Source organism: Cygnus olor, chromosome 2, assembly GCF_009769625.2.
Source record: "Cygnus olor isolate bCygOlo1 chromosome 2, bCygOlo1.pri.v2, whole genome shotgun sequence".
In the NCBI taxonomy this organism is placed as follows: domain Eukaryota; kingdom Metazoa; phylum Chordata; class Aves; order Anseriformes; family Anatidae; genus Cygnus; species Cygnus olor.
In genome coordinates, this window is record NC_049170.1 from 62,661,999 (window position 1) to 62,682,078 (window position 20,080).

Here is a 20,080-nt window from a genome sequence, read left to right on the forward strand (position 1 = left end):
TATCATCCTAAGTCTTCTAAGTAATGCTTTGAACATGGACATATAAAAAGGGCGCAAAGTGTTTTTATACTGATACCCCTGTAAGCCTATGCTACTTGGCATATACAAGGTTTTCTTACTTTACAAAGAATAATCTAGTATAGATGTCTCCCAAGAACCACTGCTACGAAAACACCCTAGATCACAACTGGATAAAAAATCAAGGCAACTTCTCTACAAATCTCAATGATCAATAGAGTACTTTGCTAGTTTTCAGTACCATGTCTAAATTCTTAATAATAATAAAAAGGAATGTTCTCACATTCAAAAATGTATTAAAAATATCCTATTAAAAATATTAAAAATAAAAATTTCAATTATTACGTGATTTGTTTTTAAGCTTTGTTGGTAAACCTGCTTTAGACTAGACTTAGACAGTATGTTCCAAACCTATTCACTTATGATACAGAGGACACATAAGGGTGAGCTGGCGGGGGAACTATTAATGTTATTTCTGAACAAGAAAAATACTAATCAAAGTGATAAAATGATAGGATTCAATTATTTTTTAATCTTAATTCTAGCCTATGGTGACAACTTCGCTGTAAAATTCTATAAACCAAGAATAAATGATATTTATTTTGGGAACCCAAATGCCCAATTCCAAGGTCTGAGACTAGCTATCGTATATACTTACTTATGGACATGTACCAAAAAAAGGCAGGGTATGGCAGCAGTGATAGCTGTGAAATTTGATACTGTGGCAAGGTGCAGAAAATTGGATCTCTGTTCTTGGTGACAGCAAGAATTTGGTGAAATTATAAGGAAAAAGGGAACGTTCCTTAATTTACGTATACAACTCATTTTCCAATCCCCTTTTCCCTTTGACATCATTACTGAACATTATTTTCATCTGCTTACTCTAGAAAACAAGGCTTATTAAAAAAAACTTTGAAATGGCACAAGCTACCAAAACGTAACTTCTGCTGTTTGCAATGTATGAAATGCAAGAAGCCAGGCTGAGGCTGTGGCAAAAGCTACAGTAAAGGAGTGTGTATGTATCTTTTCTTCCATCTGCATGTGCTCAAATAGAGATTCATGTGCTCATATATGCATCAATCAATGTCTTTATTCAGACAACTTGAATTTTGATCCTTGAGTGCAAGTTTTCTCTCAGCAACCCCACCTATCATTTAGGCAGATACATTAAAAGCTACTGCAAGAGAGCACAGTCACATCCATCACTCCATTATGCACAGCTAGTCACAACTGCGCTAGTGATCATGCAATCTGCTAGCACAACCTGAACTCAGGACAGGCGTTTTTGGCTTTCTGATTACCAAAACCAAGAACATACTGCAGTTTATGTTCATATGATGTAAACTCAAATATGGTAAGAAATCTCCAGTAACTAGTAATTATGAAGTCACTTTATTGGTAGTTTTGCCAAGAAATAGCCTTAGGACAACTTACCTAAAAAGTAAACAGGCAAATGTTATTACGGAATTGAAACAACAGAACACTGAGGATCTTCACAGTTGCTTAAAAATATCATGCAAAACTAGAGATCCAGCACTGGCTATGTGAAATAACTGGAAATGGCTTCACTACCTAAGCTATTTTAAGAAGTGAAGTAGGATGCATACTAAAAGTAATTTTTGTTTTGTTCAATTATTTGCATCTTTTTTTTTCCTCCACTTAGTACAGTGGATTCTGATATCTAGGTTGGAAAAAAAAAACACAAAACATAAAAATCTGAGGAGAGCGTTCACAGTAAACATGACAACAGTGTTTTCTCTTGTGCTTTTAAAGGAGAGTACCTGTGCGTTGAGCTTAGGGCACTCCTGATTCTTCTGTCCTTGATTTTGTCCTACTGCAACAGCATAGGTGGCAAGCAGAGTCCAGAGACGCACGGCTTGCATACAGGCTGCCAACAAAAATCAACCAAATCCTTTTAAGAATTGGTCTGCTATATTATATGATGTTTGCTATTCCTGCTGTATAGAAATAAAAGCAGACATGCATGGTACATAGCTAGATTGCTCTGAAAACACTCACACTTAAGACTACTCTGATACATATTTAAAAGTAGAGGAATGTGCAAGTCGAATTAACCTATTCAATTAAAATGGTAAATATATTCATTACTTCAACCTTGTTGTCAATTCTGTGCTATCAAATTTATATTTTAAAAATACAGTTTGTCACAATAAACAACTGTATGTAATGCCTCATCTCATAATGCTGGCTTAAATACAGAACAGAGTCCCTCCTGTTGACAGAAGCTGTGCACACTTACCAGAGGGTTTGCGGGAGCAGCTGCAGAAGCAAAAGAAAATTCCTCTTGCTTGAGAAACTCTAATATAGCAGCACAAGGTGCAGTTGAGGGCGTTTCCAAATACAGCCTGACTAATCCCCGTGCAAAACCCCAGGGTGCTGTGACGCACATCAGCAATGCACAGCAGTTTGTTATGCTCAGTAGTGCAGCCTGACAGGCAGACAGCTGATCAGCTGGTGCACCAACAACAAAACCTTTGACCTTCACTGAATGAGCAACTTTCATGGATGCAGCAGGCAAATTTGGACTGCTCCAACAAAGGAAGGCATTTGCTTTTCAAAGCATTAGTTTACTAATTAGTTTACTTCGTTACATTAGTTTACTTTGTTGCTTAACCATTTTACAGAATATTCCCAAATATTTTAGGATTTCCTGTTGCAGAATACCAGAAATTGCTTTCGGCTTCTTGATATGGTCTCACTACTATTTACAAGGCAGCATGCATTTATTTGTGTAGAAACATCAAATTAATTACTTAATCTTTGCTTTGACTTCAATTATCCATGCAATACTGAAACAGGAAATCAAGGAGGCTTGTTTGTCAGGATTTTTGGGTGACAAGGTGACTCAACATGCTTTCAGAAGTTTGTCATAAGGCATATTGCCAGATCAAAGACAGTAACTAGGTGATATAGAGTATGTATTTAAAATGAATCTTTTTTTTTTTTAATTTTAAGAGATGAAGGAGGTATTTTCTAATATTATTTACGCTTTAAAGTTGTGGGAATGCTTGAAAGTGTTGTGTGATGTTCACTCTACTGCTGTAGCAACAGCACAAGCTTCCCTATGCTATATCACAATTTATGTTCAACCTTATGATTTATGATCACTATTTCAGGCCGTTAGAACAAACCACAAACATCAGGCCAGTTCATATGTGGTCATGAACGTGACCAGTGCAACTGCTGGCACTGAGGCAGGGCCAGGTTAGTAGTGTAGCAAATACAAAATCCCTTAAGCTATCAGAAAAAAAAACAAACAGTCAAACAAAACACATTATCAGGATCCTAGAAATACCTTGGTTATGAAAATTTCCTTTTAAGGAAGATACGCTGTTTTTCTACATTAAAAAAAAAAAAGGGCTTTTTTCTCAATGGTACAGTGGGATCTATTTATGTTGTGTGTCCATATTCCAGCTGTAGGCTGGTAAGTACTGTTGGGTTTCCTCAGACTGTGACTGACACAAAGTACTTATATTTTTTCAGTCATGTGCTGTATTTTGGCCCAATGAGACAACTAATGAATACTTCAGCTGATACACACCACTTTCTTCCTCTTTAAATTGAAAAAGATCCCCCCCAAACATATGTGTTAAGGTCTGCTGTATTCTGTTCCTTTATTTGTCTTTTGTTTTTAAACTTGCATGAGATTTTAGACCGAAAGAAAGAGTTGCAGAAATTATATCTAACTTCTATGGACTAATTTTCAGTAAACCGGACTAATTTTCAGTAATCCAGACTAATTAGACAGCATTTTAAATGTACTAATGGGGTATCAGTGAAAGAGCTAGAAAATGGCGTAAACAAAATTTCTGTAAACATTAATATAGCCAACACCTAATTCTTAGAAAAACATCTACACTCTCTCTAATAACAATATACTTTCACTTTAATGAAAATGCAGCATCTGACACTTCTCATAGACCAAGTAAGGACTGTCTCTGTACCTCTAAGAAACCTTTGTGTTGAGTGCTTTACTTAACTTACTGAGAGAGGACAAGTGGCTACAATTGACCATGTTCTGCTATCACTGAGTTAAGTCAGTTCAGCATTTGATTTACACTGTTTAACTTATGGTAAGAGATGAATTAGAGTTAGCAGTTCTTTTTCAAAGAGAGTAAAACAACTTTCAGCATGCCATATCTACTCCCTCAGTACTGAAGGTCATTTAAATATATTTTAAGAACCACAGATGAAAGAGGAGGTATTGCTATTTCAACAGAGCTTCTATTTTAACCTTCTCCCTTTGGCTAAGGGCCAAAGGAATACAAATTGCAGTATTGTAAGCAGAAAAAGAGATTAAAAACAAAAAGAGCAACACTTAACATTAGACAATTTGTCACCCAAATAAGACTGTGAAAACGTTCTACTTCATATGGTGGTGTGTTAGGTGAACTTGGTTTGTACAGAGTCAGGATGTTCTCAAAGAGTGTGAGGTACTGGAAGTTTTTAGTCTAAAGCAAAGTAAAACTATTTTTACCTTCCTTCCTCTGCCCTGAGTTTCACCAGTTTCCTTGGGGAAAGAAATGAACGCAGCACAGATAAGGTTGTAAGCAATCAGCCAAACTTTAAGGGTTCAATACTTCAAATAACATTAGTTTTGAGAGATCAAGAAAAGTTGGATTTAAGAGTAATTTCTGTTCATTTGAGTATTTGCTATAGAAATTAGAGGTGACTGAATGCCATCTACAGTACAAACTTGAGCTTTTCATGAGCTTATACCTTTTAATCTTGTCTAGTGAGTCTAGTACAACTGAACAACTTGGAATATACCTATGGATATTTAGCATATTGCCCAACTTCAGTAAAACCTTGTTCTATTGCAAAATCACTTTTAAACATTAAGAATATGTTTTCTAATTTTTGCTTTTTTAGTAAGTCTACCTGGTATGTATTTTCCAAATTAAACTACCTGATAAAATCTCCACAAGACAGGGTAAGCTAACTGAACCTTAGCACTCAAGTACCAAAACCAAGCAGAAGTGGCCCCACACAGCACCATCCCCAAATCAAACCCTACGTCTGAGAGCGTTGTCCAAACGCTTCTTGAACTCCAGTCCAGGCTTGATGCTGTGACCAATTCTCTTGGGGAGCCTGTCCCAGTGCCCGACCACCCTCTCAGTGAAGAACCTTTCCCTGATTTCCCACCTGAACCTTCCCTGTCACAGCTTCATGCTGTTCCCTTTGATCCCATTGCTGGTCACTGCAGAGAAGAGATCAGCACTTTCCTCTCTGTTCCTCCTTGCAAGGAAAATGTTCAATTCAATGAAGTTGGGGTAAATGAAGCTTTAGAAGGATGCCATGCAGGAATCTTAGATAAAACTTATTTTTCTCGTAGAGGTTTGGTGTAAAAAATGCTAGCCATACTCAGAGCTGGTATAATGCAATACAAAAACAATGTATGTATATGAAAGTGTGTGTATGTATCGTAGAGTTAACTCACAAGAAATATAGATGTGTAAGAGATTGTCGAAACAGGAAGAGCACAAATAACACTTGCTAGGAAAAAGTGCTCTAAAAGGGATTTTATTCTGGACTCCTACAAAATATATAAAATGAGAGCAAGACTGTTGCCTTCAGAATAACAAATATTTGAACATATCAAAATCTGAATTCATTAAATGGTGGTAAATTCAGAGGAGACACATGCTGAGGAGGCGAGGGTCAGCAAAATCTTAACCTGAACAGTTTTAAGATTCAGCGGTACCATTTGAGGTGAGAATGTGTTTTGGCTTTTCAATTATTATATTTTTAAAAAGGCAAAAATAACACATGCACAGAACAGATTTGAGAAGGTAAACACTGTATATCACATTACATATTTAGTAACTTTATTCAATAGAGATTTTTATAGACCTCAAATATCAACCTTTATTTATGACACAAGAGAAAACATGATCTTTTATAGACCAACTATTTATGACTGTATTGAACTACAGAAAATTATTAGTGCTGTTCTACTCCAGTCACACATGCAGTCTAAGGTGTAAGGGACAGCTAAACTTCTGAACTCTTTATTCTCATTATGTTTAATGTGATTTACTCATTATGATGTTGCATGCCACAAAAAGTGTTACCTCAATAAAATCATTGTCATTCATTAAAAAATAAGGCTATATAAAGACACTTTTTAATTCAGCAAATAAAACTGCATTTATTCATATTGAAGCATGAGTTTCATTAGGACTTAGTACAGCTTTTAAGGAGTGGACATGAACAACGATAAACTTACGTTAAAATTATGCACTGAGATGATGAGGTTAGAATAAGGTGTTTGTTTGTTTTACTAATTTCTGCAGTTCTGGATGTCTATAATGAATAGAGGCTTGGCATCTATTTAAAACCTATAGGACACCATGACTTGCATTTCTATATAGAATTGATTGTTGAGATGAGAGAATAAAAGATACTGCAGCATCAGTGTCCCTAAGGCACCTTCCTCTTCTGTTTACAAAAACACTTAAAGCAGAGATTTCTGCTGGTGATAAATCAAGAGACACTTCAAATTTTTCAAGTAGGTATCAACACACCAAACACATTGCTAACCTGGTATCTTGAAGCCTTGATAATAGAACATAGCGGTAAGAGGTTCTGATGGATGTGCACATCAATAAAGATGCACATCTTGAACATGGAGGTGGTGTTACAATTTCTAAAACTCAGAAGGAACTGCAGCAACTGTGGCAATAAAAGTTGACACTTTATGCAGTATTTGAATCCTCTGTAGAAATCTGAGAACTAATACTAAGCAAGCCCTGAATTTTCAGTATTCCATGTGATCTCATCCTGTCTCCTAATGCACTCCAGGCAAAAATGTAGTCTCACTCTGAGACAATCTATGGGGTTCAAACCATACAGAACCAGGTCTGAAGATTCTGGAATTCCATGAATACAGCTCAAGGAAGGAACCTTTTGTCTCTATTAGGGGAATTATTTCATCTCCATGCTTTGCTTTTACTTACTTTTTAGAGAATTAGCCTTTGAAATAGGTATTTTTCTTGTAGAAAAAATAAGTAATGCATTATTTACTAATCACAAAGTGATCTTCATTCAGAAACTACGTATCTTGGAAATATTGTTCTACAAATGGCATCCTACCCAAGCCAGAATTTCATCCGATGTTATTTTCTAACAGTTCTTCCCTTACCCGGTCCAAAAACAGAGATCTGGAACTACAAAAATATCATTCTAAATGTAAGCATGCTCAGGTCAATATTAAGAAGTCATATAATGCTTAGATTTTACAAATAGCTTCTAAAGCAGTACAACTGAAAGAGAAAATCAGTGTTCTGATACTCAATTTAGGGAAGAAGAAAACAGAGCCTTTTTTCTTGGCCATCATATTTACATTTCACTGGTGCCTGCTCTTACCAGTGCTTTTTGGATAGCTTCCTTATAAACCTATAATGCACTTGCAACTGAAATACCAAAAGCAGTTCCAGTCTCCCTCTTACAGGAAATACAGCAGAACTGGAAAGAGTGCTGAGAAGGGCAGTAAGGATGAGTGATGATATGAAGAGCTTCCATACAACAATATGCTAAAATTCTTCAGCCTGGAAAAGAAATGACAGGATGGCACAGAAAAGGTTAATAAGGAAAGACTGTTCACTATATCTTTATAGGTCACACAATTACGTAAAGCAGTAAGATGTGGAATTCCTTTCTAGTGATACTCTAAGTTTACACAGCCTTAAAAAGGCACTGGATGAAGTCATGAAAAAAGCTCATCTTAAATTACAGACACTCTCTCAAACATAAGCAGCCAGAGGCTGGACAATCATTCTGGAAAAAAATCTTAAGCTTTCTCTGGGCCTTTGCTTTAGACCACAGCTACGTATCTGTATCAGGTGAGACTTTTCATGAGAAGTAAGATATTGTTTGTTTTTCCATCCTTCCTTCTCCCTATTGATTCTCCATCAGAGAGCACAGATACAGAAAATTCACTTCTGACAAAACTCAAATTTCTGAATTTGAGTGGTACTTATATGTTCTTTAACATTGCTATGGTAACAGAATGGATGCTGAAGTCTGGCTGCTTGAAAGATCCAATTCCCTCTCCTGCTAGACAGCATCTAATGCTTTCTGGAAGATAAGGTTGTTGGTACAACTAATCCTTTTACAAAATACCTAGTCAAACAGTATCCAATTCTAAGCACCAACAGTATGTAGATATTGTGGTATATTTATAAATTCTTAATTAGCTATCAGATGTGCAAAGGCTCACCTTGCACAATTACATAATTTTGATGACTTGTACTTTCATTTTTCAAACTGTTTGCATGCATATTTTTTTTAATGAAATATTTTTATTTGTCCATGTGCATGTACATTGAAAGAGCTTAAAAACAAGCGCTTGTCTCCTTAGAAGCTTCCCATGTAACATTATCTAGAATGGAATTTGCATTAAGCCCAAGGCCTGGAACGAAGTAGTTGCTGCTGATTCTCCCCTTCTCTTATCTGCTTGTAAGAAGAAGAAGAAGAAAAACGCAACCTACAAACCACTGCTTAGATTCACTAAGTCTAAGAATGCTGTATCTAGATCAAATAAACTCTGACCCTTGAATAGTGGAGTTGCAAGACCCAGTTTGAAAGCAAAGTCAGCAGGACAAAGTTTAATCCAGAATGCACTGCCAGACACTAAGATTCTGATGAAAGAATGTAAGTGTTAATACAATACTGCAGTTAAAGTTACATAGCAAGACCAATTAATTCATTTTTAACAGCTACAGTCTCTTACAGTACAGACCCTTCTTTAAACTTCTTAAAAAATAATCTGTTAATTCTAAAGATGAAATTCAGCTACTGAACACTCATTATGTTACCACTCATCTGGTAACAGACAGCATAATGACTTGAAGTTTACTGGATGGTTTTGACTCTGTGTCTTGGCGTTCCACGGGTGTTTCTGGCTATTGGATCCATTCAAAGGTACAACCAGATGTTCCTTATTTCTTTTACCTCTATGCATTTGCACTTTGGAAGTGCTACAGGACATGTTCAAAACACTTTGTACTAACACTACCACTACTGTACCACTTCTATACTTTGTACCATACTACTACTGCTAATGTACCAATACTATTACTACTTTGTACTAAACCCTACCCTTCAATTGCAAATACATTGTTTCCATGGTAAGAAATGCAGACCAGAATAAGGCTTTCCATTAATGGATTTATGTTGCAGAGGCAAATGCAATCCAGGAAAATAACTCTTAAGTTGATAACTGCCAAGTGTAAAAACTATACTTTTCTGATAACTAATATATCTGATATCAGACTGATAACTAGTCCAATAACTAATAAGTTTCCACCAAAGAGGGAGAGCTTTGAAGCAGCAGGATAAGTAGTACATTTCAGTGGTATTCATTCTGTCTGAGCAATAAAGTCAAAAAACATAAAATATTACGTAGAAACAAAAGCTCCAATAAATTTGGATTATTTCCGTGATCCAATTTACAAAGCAGGCAAACAGTTCTTGATATAAGAGAGCATGAAGGAAGCTATAGCTAACAAGTGAGGAAGAAGCAAGTTAGAACAAGTAAGTTAGACCAGGAATCCTTCTTGGTGGCAAAACCATCTCAAGAAGTCTGAAATTGTGTATTCAGACACCTCATGACGTCTCAGTGTCCAAGTCTGGCCCTTGCCCTGCTACCTTTTAAAAAAAACAATAATGAAAATCAGAATAATTACAAATTAAGTACATTAACTTTTTTTTCTTTAAGTTACCATAGATAAAAGCAGAAGCCACATTTCCTTCTACCACTGTGCATAATTTTACACAGTTTACATAAATGTTACTAACAACCTTTTTGTATTTATTATCTGAATTTACTTGGTGCAATTCTGTCTTTTTTTTGTGGCAGTACTGAACAGAAAGAATACAGTTACTTTAGTATTTAAACATAGGTGGTACCTTGTTTGACCTGTGTGCTGCAACCTTAAGCATACAACCACTCGTATAGAAAAATGCCTCATTCTTTTTAATATTCAAGTAAAACAGTCTCGATAAATGAATGGGGTAGTCAAATTAGGAAATTCTGGTGGACTTTTAATAAACGATATATATACTTTTAAACAGCCAGAAACCCCACCAATGATAGAGGTGACCACCACAACAGCTGCAGAAGCTGTAGATACCAAGTTAATGGCAGTGCCAGTCAAACTGCTTCATGACTGACATGGGACTAAAAAACTGCCTATAACAGCCACTGCAAGTTCACTGATGTTTTAAAGCAGTGATTGCTTTTTGGTGAGAGAAACCAACTGATTGATGTCCAGCAACTTGTTAATGTAACTACTCTCTGAAGACCTCTATCCCAGGATCTCACTACAGAAAACTGCTGCACTGACGTGACTGGAGGGCAGACAGAGGAAAAGGTAGACTCCATGTCCTAACTTTTGTTCTCCACACCCTCAACTACAGCACACTTACCAAACTCTTTTGCCAGTTCTTATCTGGCCCTATATCTCTCTGCATGCTGGTTACAAAAGAAGGCCTGGGAAAGCAGTTGAGAGCTATTTCTGCCACTTGGCTGCAATTAGCACATGATGGGATCAGCCAAGTTTCAGTGCTGAGCATCTGAGAGGCAGCAGGGACACAGCTGCTGCTCCAGGCTCCCCGCATGCAGGAGCGGTTCAGTTGGATGTGGCTGACCTGGAGTCAGGTAGCAGCCAAGGAACGCCAGTCACTCCTGGACAGAATTTCTTAAATGACATGGTACTTACAAAACTGCGTATATCCATCTTCAGAGAGCCCCATGAAAACTGACAGGCAATTAACACCAGTGCCACCTGCTGTTCTGCGCTGTCTACTGCAGCTAAATTTGCTAAAATTTCCGGCTTGAAAATTAAGCACCATCTGAAAAATGCACCACATTACAGCAATAAAATCTTGACAGGCTGCTTCTCGCAGGATATTTTTCCTTAAACTCTCTCCAAGACTTACCCTTCGCAGGCTGTCACTTACACAAAATACACTTATGTATGCATGCATGGAGGGAAGAAAGGGGGTTGAGAGGTTGAAGGCTATTAACATGAAGTAAACTAGACTACACAGAAAAAAAATATGCATATTTTGCATTATGCAACTCATTCAAGTGATGATGATAATAATAAAGAGACAGCCCTTCTAGTTTATTGAAGCAAGACACTTCAAAAGTTAAGGTATTTGGAGACATTTTCCAGACCTATACAAATTGTGACTTGTTTACATCTACTGGTATATTAAAAATTGCTATTGAATTTCCAGCTAATATTCTCCTGCCCATAAATGCATGGATCCATACCTTGTCTCTCTTCAACGCTTTTATTGATCAATTCAGTGCTTTTATTAAATATAAAAGTTGGAAGCTTTTGTTAACTTGAAATTGATTGTTGGACTGCTATTAAACTTTAATTCATAACCTGAACAAATTTGCACTGATACGTCTATTCAGACATTTAAAAACCTGCTCATATTATTTGACAGTTTAGAGTAACATGCTTAAAACTTGTAGTATTTGTTATTGGCCTTAATCTGTAAAAGGGGTTTAGTAGAACAGATACTGTTGGAGCTCAACCAATAATCGACAGTTACTGCAAATAGGAGAAAAATCACTTGACAACATAACTTAACACATACTGGGAACTTAGGAAACGGTAAAAATATTTTTTTACATTTTTACAGAGCAAAATAATGAAAGATTGTTTTGCTGTCTTGGAGAAACACTTTATACAACAGACAAAATAAAGTAGCAAACAAGTTTATACCTGCAATATATTATCGTATTTTGACATTTATTTAAACTCACTACTTGCAGGTCAATTTTCAGGTGTAGTTCATCATCATATTTTGATAACTGTTATGACTAGGATAAAAATGAAAAACTATGTCAGTAGTGAAGATTTCATTGATATTGCTGTAACCATTCCTTGTAAAAATATGTTTCAATACCTACAGATTGGAAAAAAAAAAAAAAAAGGCAGTGGCTATTTCAGAAAATTAAGACCTACTTCTGAAATAGATGGTTAAGTTGTAGCATCAGTTTATTGTACTAAATAAAGTCAAATATTACTATTAAGTACAAAATCTGCAGAGTAGATTTTTTTGATTTGTAACCTATTTTAGAAGAAAACATTGACATTTTGAGTCAATTTCTCTTCTCTGATTCAAATTGTTAAGATTTCCAACCAAATTAATTTATAGCAAGAACAAAAAGCTATTAGTAGTATCTTAAGCTTTATCAACATGAACTATGTTTAAAGTGTTTTTCCTGGCCTGTATAAAGTTGCTTTACAAATGACATTCTAAGTTACTTTACGTTATGATTATCTGTACAAAAAACCTACTGGCAATGCAAGCTTCTTTAGAAATGCTGGTGTTTATCACTCTGTCAATGTGATTTTTCTATCGGGAACACAGTCTAAACAACAACAACAAAAGTTCTACAGAAATAATTATATGTCATATAAATTTTAATATAGTTTTAAAAGTTTAACAACACTCTAAAATTATTCTATTACTCTAGTCCCTAGTGATTTAAGGACTCCTAGCCAAATGTGACTAGGTAGGGGCAGCATTATTTCTCAGAAGTTCTTTTACTTTCCATTACTTAGGTTGGTATCACAGCACATTCTTCTGGAACAGCATTATTGCCACATGGATCATTTTACTGGATAGCTTTCAAGGCCATGACATTTTAAATATTGTCACTGCAATACACAGAAAGTGACAAGGTCCGATATGATACCTAGAGAGAGTCCATGTTCCTTCCATTCTCCTTTTCGATTCCAATTTGCGGAGGCTCAAACTCTTCATTTTTTAGAGGAAGAAGTACATAATTACCTGAAATAATTTCACATACTAACTATTTAGATACTTGAAGGATAGTGTCACATATATGTTACATATTACACACTCCTTGATTTTATTCTCCATTTGGAGGGCATGGGTGACTCAGCTGTGTGACTTCAGTCACTGACTATAACAACTAGTTATTAGCAGCAAAGAGTAAAGCAGAGTGGTACCTTATCTCTGCCAATTGTAAAGGTTACTATCCTTCATCTGTGGTACAAATGCTCTGATCCCCCGTGAAACAAGAAGCCAGTCTTGCCAGAGACTGACAAGTGAAAGAAAATAGTAATAAGAAAATCTCCCCGCACAAGCCCTATGACAGTCATGCTCACAGAATGCATTCCTTTATTTCTTCGGAAAGGAGATAAATAACAGCTACCTTACTTCTTATTTGTTTGCTTATATCTCTCCAGGTAAATTCTAATAATGCAAAAGAGCCATGCACCACTTCTCTCTCGCAATTTACTAGAAAGGAAACTGGCTAGAAACATTTAACAATGGCTGGTTAAAATGTTTTCTTAAAAACAAAAAACTGTTTTTTAAGTTGATTTTTAATTTATCATTGTTGAAATTCAATACAAATTCTGCTTTACAGGTAACTAGACCTTCTAACTTCAGGAACAGAATGGAGAAATAGTAAATGTAACTAAAAGTTTGCCCAGTTTCCTGAAACAAACCAAACCAAACCACCAAGAAACCAAACCAAACCAAACCAAACAAACCAAAGCACCAACAAACCCTCCAAAACTTTAAGAGGAAGGAAAAAAAAAAAAAAAAAAGAGCAGTTGCTGAAAAAAGACCACAGTTCTAACCTACCTTTTATGAAGTAGTCAAACAACAAAAAACCCTGCTACTTCATTAAGCAGTATTTCTTAAGTTTACTCCATATTCTAGTTAGCATGGGCTACTCCTTAAAGAGGAACTTTTTTGTAAGACTTTTTCACTCTAGCTTGTGAACCTGTTTTCTGTCAAGTTTATACAGACTTCGCAAAGACTATGTAAGAAACCAAAGTGTACTGTAAGTTCAATTTATTTGCTATATCAGGATACACAAACTCATTGCAAACCTGCCTGGGACCTGAAAAACCCCAAAGATTTGAGTATTACTGTAATACTGCAAAGTTTAACCTCTTTTTACAGTAGCTATCAAACATTATTAAAGTTGCTTTAAGAGTCCAATTAATTATTAACCTTCTCTTTAAATTAAAGTTAGCAACCTTGCAGCTAAGATTTACATACACCTGACCACAGGAATACTTTTACAGTTTCACAGAGATGGCATTTTGGCTGTGCAAAGTAATACCTCCCCAGTCTTTCAGAAATTGTTGTTTTCTTAACTTCACAACTGGCTATATATTTACTATTAATGCCTCTCTTACTTCGAAAATGGAGCTAAAGTAACTCTGTTTACATTTATCAGTGCTTAAGATAAAATATATGCTTGCAAACTTTAGGCAGTCAATAGAGACATTGCATTAATACTCGAATTCCAAACTTAAACCTTTGCGTCCAAATAAAATGCCGTAATTTTATGCTGTGTTTATCAAGCTTAAATTTGTGTACCAGGCTAATTCCTTTGCTAAAGAATTAACCTACTGAAATGGGAGATAGATATCTAAGAATTTCATTACTGTTATTATTCAGAAAGGAAACATGACTACCCTTATATTTTGATCTATGCTTGAGAATCCCTTCTACTTTTTTTCCCATTAAAAATTCTTGCCATCATAACCCCTAACAATAGCTTGTCAAATCTATATTCTATTTGATTTGTAAAGGTCACTGTCTTTTTAGCATTTACACACTGCTATAACTCAGCTTTTTACTTGGATTTTGATCTTATATTCAACTGATTTTAACTAAGAAAAAAATATTGCTGTAGTTAATTATAATTAAAGACTAATACATTGGTGAGAATGAAAGTCACATAACTAAGGTGCAAACTGGCCTGATCCCCACTGATTTTGGTAACAGCTATAAATCAAGGCACCTCTGAGTCTAATGGGGATTTAAAACCAAAGTGTAGTCTTCCTTAAAGAAAATCTGAATGGAAGAAATCTACCAAAAAGGTAACAACATTCACTAAATTTTAGATTGGATAATCTAATGTAGAAGACCAGCCTGACATAGTAACTCACATGTTAGAAATATATATATATATATTTCAACAAAGCAGTATTGTTCCTCCCCACCATCCTAACTTACACCAAGTTACAGACTTAAAATCTCTACGTACGAATGCATTCTGCCATATCAGTAGAAAAAACACCTATGTCTCTCTCTCTCTCTATATATAGATATATATAAACTCTACAGTTTATATATAAACTCCCAGCTCAGGAGATCAAAATAGCTACAGATCACAGTGCACTGGACAGCATCATGCCCAGAGAGTGATGAGGCCCTCAGGTGCATCCAGGCACCTTTTCCCCAAAGCTCAAAGGAAGGTCTATCCCCTGATAAAGTACTATAGATACAGTGTCTTGTAAACGACAAATGTTGACTCAAATCTATTAAAACTATATCAGGATAAAACTGTTTCAGGAAGTTCTCCAGAATGCAAAATATTCAAGTAAAAGAAACAGATCATATCACTTATATGCATTTCACCTTTATTTGACACACTAAAATCCATGGTATGATGTTTACATAGCTATTTCCTTATTTTAAAGTAAGAGAAATTTCACAGCCTGATTACATGTGTTCACTCCTTGAGGAAGGAAGAAGACTTGCAGCTGATGAACTAAAGATGTCAGCTGATGAAGATGCCAACTCAAACATCAGATGAAATGACAGCTCTGCAAGTGAGCACATAGTATTAACATGTTGAATCTAATTGGTAAAATATTTCCATGTGAGAATGCTGACATGCTCTGAACAAGCTTTACTTTTCCCTTGTAATTTAAAGTTGAAAAAAGCTGTGATCCTAAAAGAAGAATTTTCAGAAGTATCTATTTAGGATCACAGGTCGGTGTCCAAGAATATAGCTCTGAAAAAGCTATCTGAAATGCTTACCAAAGAGATTCATTTACCAGAAATCAATTTATTATTGACGCAATACTTTTTTCCTAGCAAAGGCAAAATCTTTACAACAAAGGTAAAGAGTTGAAGTCTTCCCAGCCAAAACATCATTTAAACACTGCAGAGAAAGTTAATGTAGACCCAACCTTAGCAATTATTAGGCATTTTTTGACCTACAGCTCAACTGTGATATTGAGAACAGGAGTTGGTGAAAACTATTTTATCTGCCTTTTGATATATGATCAGGCTTTTAAATTTTGTTATATTAGTGTCCACAATAAAAGTAGATTCTAGCATTATCAGTATTATAAATAAAAAAGAGTAATTTAAAGTTGCAAAGTAGTTGCAAACTTTTCAACTGAGGCCATTCAATGACTATGATTCTATAGTTAATCAGTGTTATTCTACTGTATGTTTTCAAATGAGTTTTAAAAAATCCTACTGTAGAATCCAGTCTTTTTTTTTTTTTTTAAAGAAATAGGTCTAAAAGCTATCCAAACTGGCAATCCAAAGTTCCTGCTCTCCCACATGTTGTAAGAGAGCTCCTGGAAAGCAAAAAGGAAAACACTGAACAAACCATGCAACTGATGACGACAAATACCATGTAAGTACTTCTTCCAGCAGCAAGTAAGAGGACTGTGCTAGGTTAAGAATGCTCACCGGAATAACGCTCTGGAGCCACAAAAATTGCCCTGTGTGACTGACACTGCTAAATGCTGCGTTTGATAGGCAAGTGAGACATTTCTGAGTCTGCATACACATGCTTAGTTGTTCTTGGGAAGTCTATCTGAGTCTGCATACACAGACGTAGTTGTTTTTAGGAAAGTCTGTGTTTTCAGGTATAAATAAGTTAATAAATAAAGAATCTGGGCTTTTTGTAAGGCTTTGTAGGGGAGATCACCAACAGGCACTGACTGATACCAAGGGACGGGATGGTTTCTGTTCAGTTCTTTAGCACACCGCTGCCCAGGTGACAAACTCAAATTTGGAAGGACTTCAGCGCGATCACCGTGCCCCCACTGAGACCTTTCACCACCCAGTCCCAGGCACACGTCCGATTAAGGCTCCCAACCCCGCAGACGCCCGATTAACGCTCCCAGCACCAACTCCACCAAGGGCAGCGGCGAGCCACCCCCCGTCCTTCCTTCCTTCCCCCCGCGGCCATGCGCGGGGCCCCTTACCACGCACCATCTCGATGATCTTCGTCTTCCTGCCCGTCTTCTTCTTCATGGTGAAGATGTACTGGGCCAGCACCACGCCGCCCACCAGGGCGCAGAGGCTGGCGCTGGCCACCGCCCCCATCTTGGCCACGGCGGCGCGGTCCATGGCGGCCGTCGCCAAGCGCCCGACCCCGCCGCCCGGCAACGGCAGCACCGCCTCAGGCCCGGCCGTACCAAGCCGCAGGGAAAGGGGGGGAGAAGGGAAAAAGGGGGAAACGCAGCCGCTGGAGAAAGAGAGGAGGTTTCTGAGAGAGTGTTTGGAAACGGAAAGTACCCACCAGGAGCTGGGTGGTCCCCTGGAATGCGAGTGGATGTCCCGTTTCCCCGCTACCCCCCTCCCCGGGCAGAAGTGGGAAGACCCAACCGTCTCTCTCCACTGCGCCCAACCCTGCTTCCGCCGGCAGCGAACTACATTTCCCAGCGCCGCCCGGGGCGGCGGTTGCCAAGGCGCCCTGGCGACGGCGCCTAAAATGGCGGCGGGGAAGGGATTGTAACGGCGTGGGCCTCCATCTCCCGGCCTCGGGCGGGGGCCGCGGTGCCGGCCCCCAGGTAAGGGTTACCTCTAGAGGGACCTCTAGAGGGAGAAGGCGGGGGCTTGCGGGCTGTGGGTTTCTGAAGGGAAACAGGGGAGTTACGCTGTATTTGTCATCTCTCCTTGCCTGCCCATTAAAGAAATTGGGGTTGGAGCTGCAAGCGCCCGCGCTGGCTGCGCTTTGCGGAGCGTGTGGTAAAGTTGCGGGCTTTCAGTGCTTAAAGGGGGCTTATAACAAGGATGGAGTAGGGCTCTTTACTCGGGAAGATAATGGTAGGACAAGGGGGAATGGTCTTAAACCAAAAGAGGGCAGATTTAGATTAGACATTAGGAGAAAATTCTTCACTCAGAGGGTGGTGAGGTACTGGCATAGGCTGCCCAGAGGAGCTGTGGATGCCCTATCCCTGGAGGTGTTCAAGGCCAGGTTGGATGGGGCCTTGGGCAACCTGGTCTGGTGGGAGGTGTCCCTGCCTATGGCAGGGGGTTGGAATTGTGTGATCTTTAAGGTCCCTTCCAGCCCGAGCCGTTCTGTGATTCTGTGTTCCTGGAGGTGTAGCTGGCACAAAACACGGGCAAGGAGCTGTGAGTTTTGAACTAGGGTAATGTTATTAGCGAGCTGCACACAAAAGGATTAGTTGTGTTTGCTGGTTCTTAAAATAGCAGCAGGTAAGGAGCAGAAAAGCTGATTTGTGCCCTGTCTGGCCAAGTTCTTTGGTTACGTCACTAGGGCATCTTCAAGGCGATTAATCAGTAGAGGCTTTGATGCTGTTTATATCTTTGTTCACTTTTCTAAAATAAACTCTTTTATGGAGGACCAACATCAAAATCATACTTTTGCTATTTTTCCTTGGTAAGCAAGAGAACCTCGGCTCTGTGACTTTAAAAACTTTTAAATGACTGGTTTAGTGCTTCTTACAAAAGGCTTCTAACAGCTTTAAAAAATTGCAACCCTTTTGCTTTTTTATTTTGTAATGCTAGTCCATCACAATTAGTCTGTGAATTCATGACAAGAACTTTTTTTAAAGTACATGACCAGAAACGTCTGAAATTGACATGTATTCAGCTTCCACTAGAGCAATGTGAAACTAACAGATGAAATATACTTAGTTGTTACCAAAGAAAAAGGATGTTTGTTTGAACTGATGTATATGTTAGTATGGATTTTAACAACAGTTTGTTTCCTTTCCAGTGAAGAATGTCCTTGTTTAAAGCTCGAGACTGGTGGTCCACAACACTTGGAGAAAAGGAAGAATTTGATCAAGGCTGTCTGTGTGTTGCTGATGTTGATAACAGTGGCCAAGGTAAAATCAGAATTAGTTGGCTGATGACTCCTAATCTATGCAGCTGCAGGTTTACTTTTACCAAATCAACGTGTACTGAAAACTTGTTAGCCAGACTAGTTAGTTTGTCTGCTATTTTTAATGTGTCCTTGTAGAATTAATAAGATGCATACAGTGCCATTTGTCTGGTATGTTTCTGGGTTTCTAAACATCTAAATTCTTTCTTGTGTTCAGTAGTAGTTTCTCTCATGTTTTATTTTCTCAGTGGTAGATATCTTTAAAACAAAACTTTTTAAATTTGTCATGGATACAACTACATCAGTCATTAAAGGAGCTTATGGGTGAAAGAGTTTAAAAAGGAGGGTGAGGATTAACAAGCTAAGAAGTTATTTAGAACCAGAAAACAGCCATTTGTGTGTGGAAAATATGAGGACGTTGAAATAAGTGACTCTGCATAAACCCTGCCTTTTTACATAGTCATTAATAATATGAAAGTGAAGTGTGGAACTGAAATGATGCCTCTTTATGAGGGAATATTTACACCAGTCATGATCTTTGCTGTCAGGGAGAGTTCTTGTGTATATATTTAAATACTTGGGACTTTCTATCTCACATCTTTGTGCTTAGTAGAGGTTCTTGAGTTTGATTTCACCATTGCTAGACTTCTTTTCAGGAGGATTTTAACAAAGTTGAGTTATGTTACTGTTTTACATTAACTTTTTCAAATGGAATTGAACTGAGGGTGTTACAGGTAGAATCTTTTTGTAATGGAAAAAAATGTAACTGATATAAAAGCAGGGCTTAAATAGCATTGTGGGAGTAGCAGTCTTTTTATTAGTAACAATAAAATGTTTATTTACTAAACTTCTAGTAAATTAGTAAATAAACACTTGTAACAAATTCCTTTGTAATAAACATTGTATCTTTTAAAACTAGGCTCCTTTTTGTCTGGAGTTCAGAACCAAAAGTGAATGCAGCTAGTTGCACTAGCCAAACAATAGGGCAAAATATCCTCACTTAGATAAGTGTAAGTATTTTTAAGAAATTCTAAAATAGGTTTAATCATACAAGTTATACCATTCTTAATTTACTGCTGTTGGAATACTTGTTACAGAGCTGAGGAAAAGATAAGTGGAGGAAGTAGACAATATTCTCTG

General features: G+C 37.3%; 2 protein-coding genes across 18 annotated transcripts in view; one reads left to right on the top strand and one right to left on the bottom strand.

The window, feature by feature from the left end:
- Positions 1 to 17,496, bottom strand: part of NT5C3A (5'-nucleotidase, cytosolic IIIA) — a 28,014-nt gene extending 10,518 nt beyond the window's left edge. The window contains exons 1-4 of one of the 11 annotated variants that reach the window (XM_040548865.1): positions 17,080 to 17,211; positions 11,828 to 11,875; positions 7,408 to 7,589; positions 1,800 to 1,906 (exon numbers count right to left, since the gene is read on the bottom strand). In XM_040548865.1, coding sequence (XP_040404799.1) covers positions 1,800 to 1,901 — 102 coding nt within the window. In that variant the 5' untranslated portion in view covers positions 1,902 to 1,906; positions 7,408 to 7,589; positions 11,828 to 11,875; positions 17,080 to 17,211. Of the gene's footprint in view, positions 1 to 1,799; positions 1,907 to 2,278; positions 2,392 to 7,407; positions 7,590 to 11,827; positions 11,876 to 17,072 lie in introns of those variants that run through there. The other 10 variants (XM_040548866.1, XM_040548872.1, XM_040548868.1 and 7 more) reach the window with 10 other exon arrangements.
- An 8-nt stretch (positions 17,497 to 17,504) lies between these two features.
- BBS9 (Bardet-Biedl syndrome 9) overlaps positions 17,505 to 20,080 on the top strand; it is a 321,265-nt gene continuing 318,689 nt past the window's right edge. For all 7 annotated transcript variants that reach the window (XM_040548841.1, XM_040548842.1, XM_040548845.1 and 4 more), the window contains exons 1-2: positions 17,505 to 17,660; positions 18,833 to 18,944. In XM_040548841.1, coding sequence (XP_040404775.1) covers positions 18,839 to 18,944 — 106 coding nt within the window. In that variant the 5' untranslated portion in view covers positions 17,505 to 17,660; positions 18,833 to 18,838. The remainder of the gene's footprint in view (positions 17,661 to 18,832; positions 18,945 to 20,080) is intronic.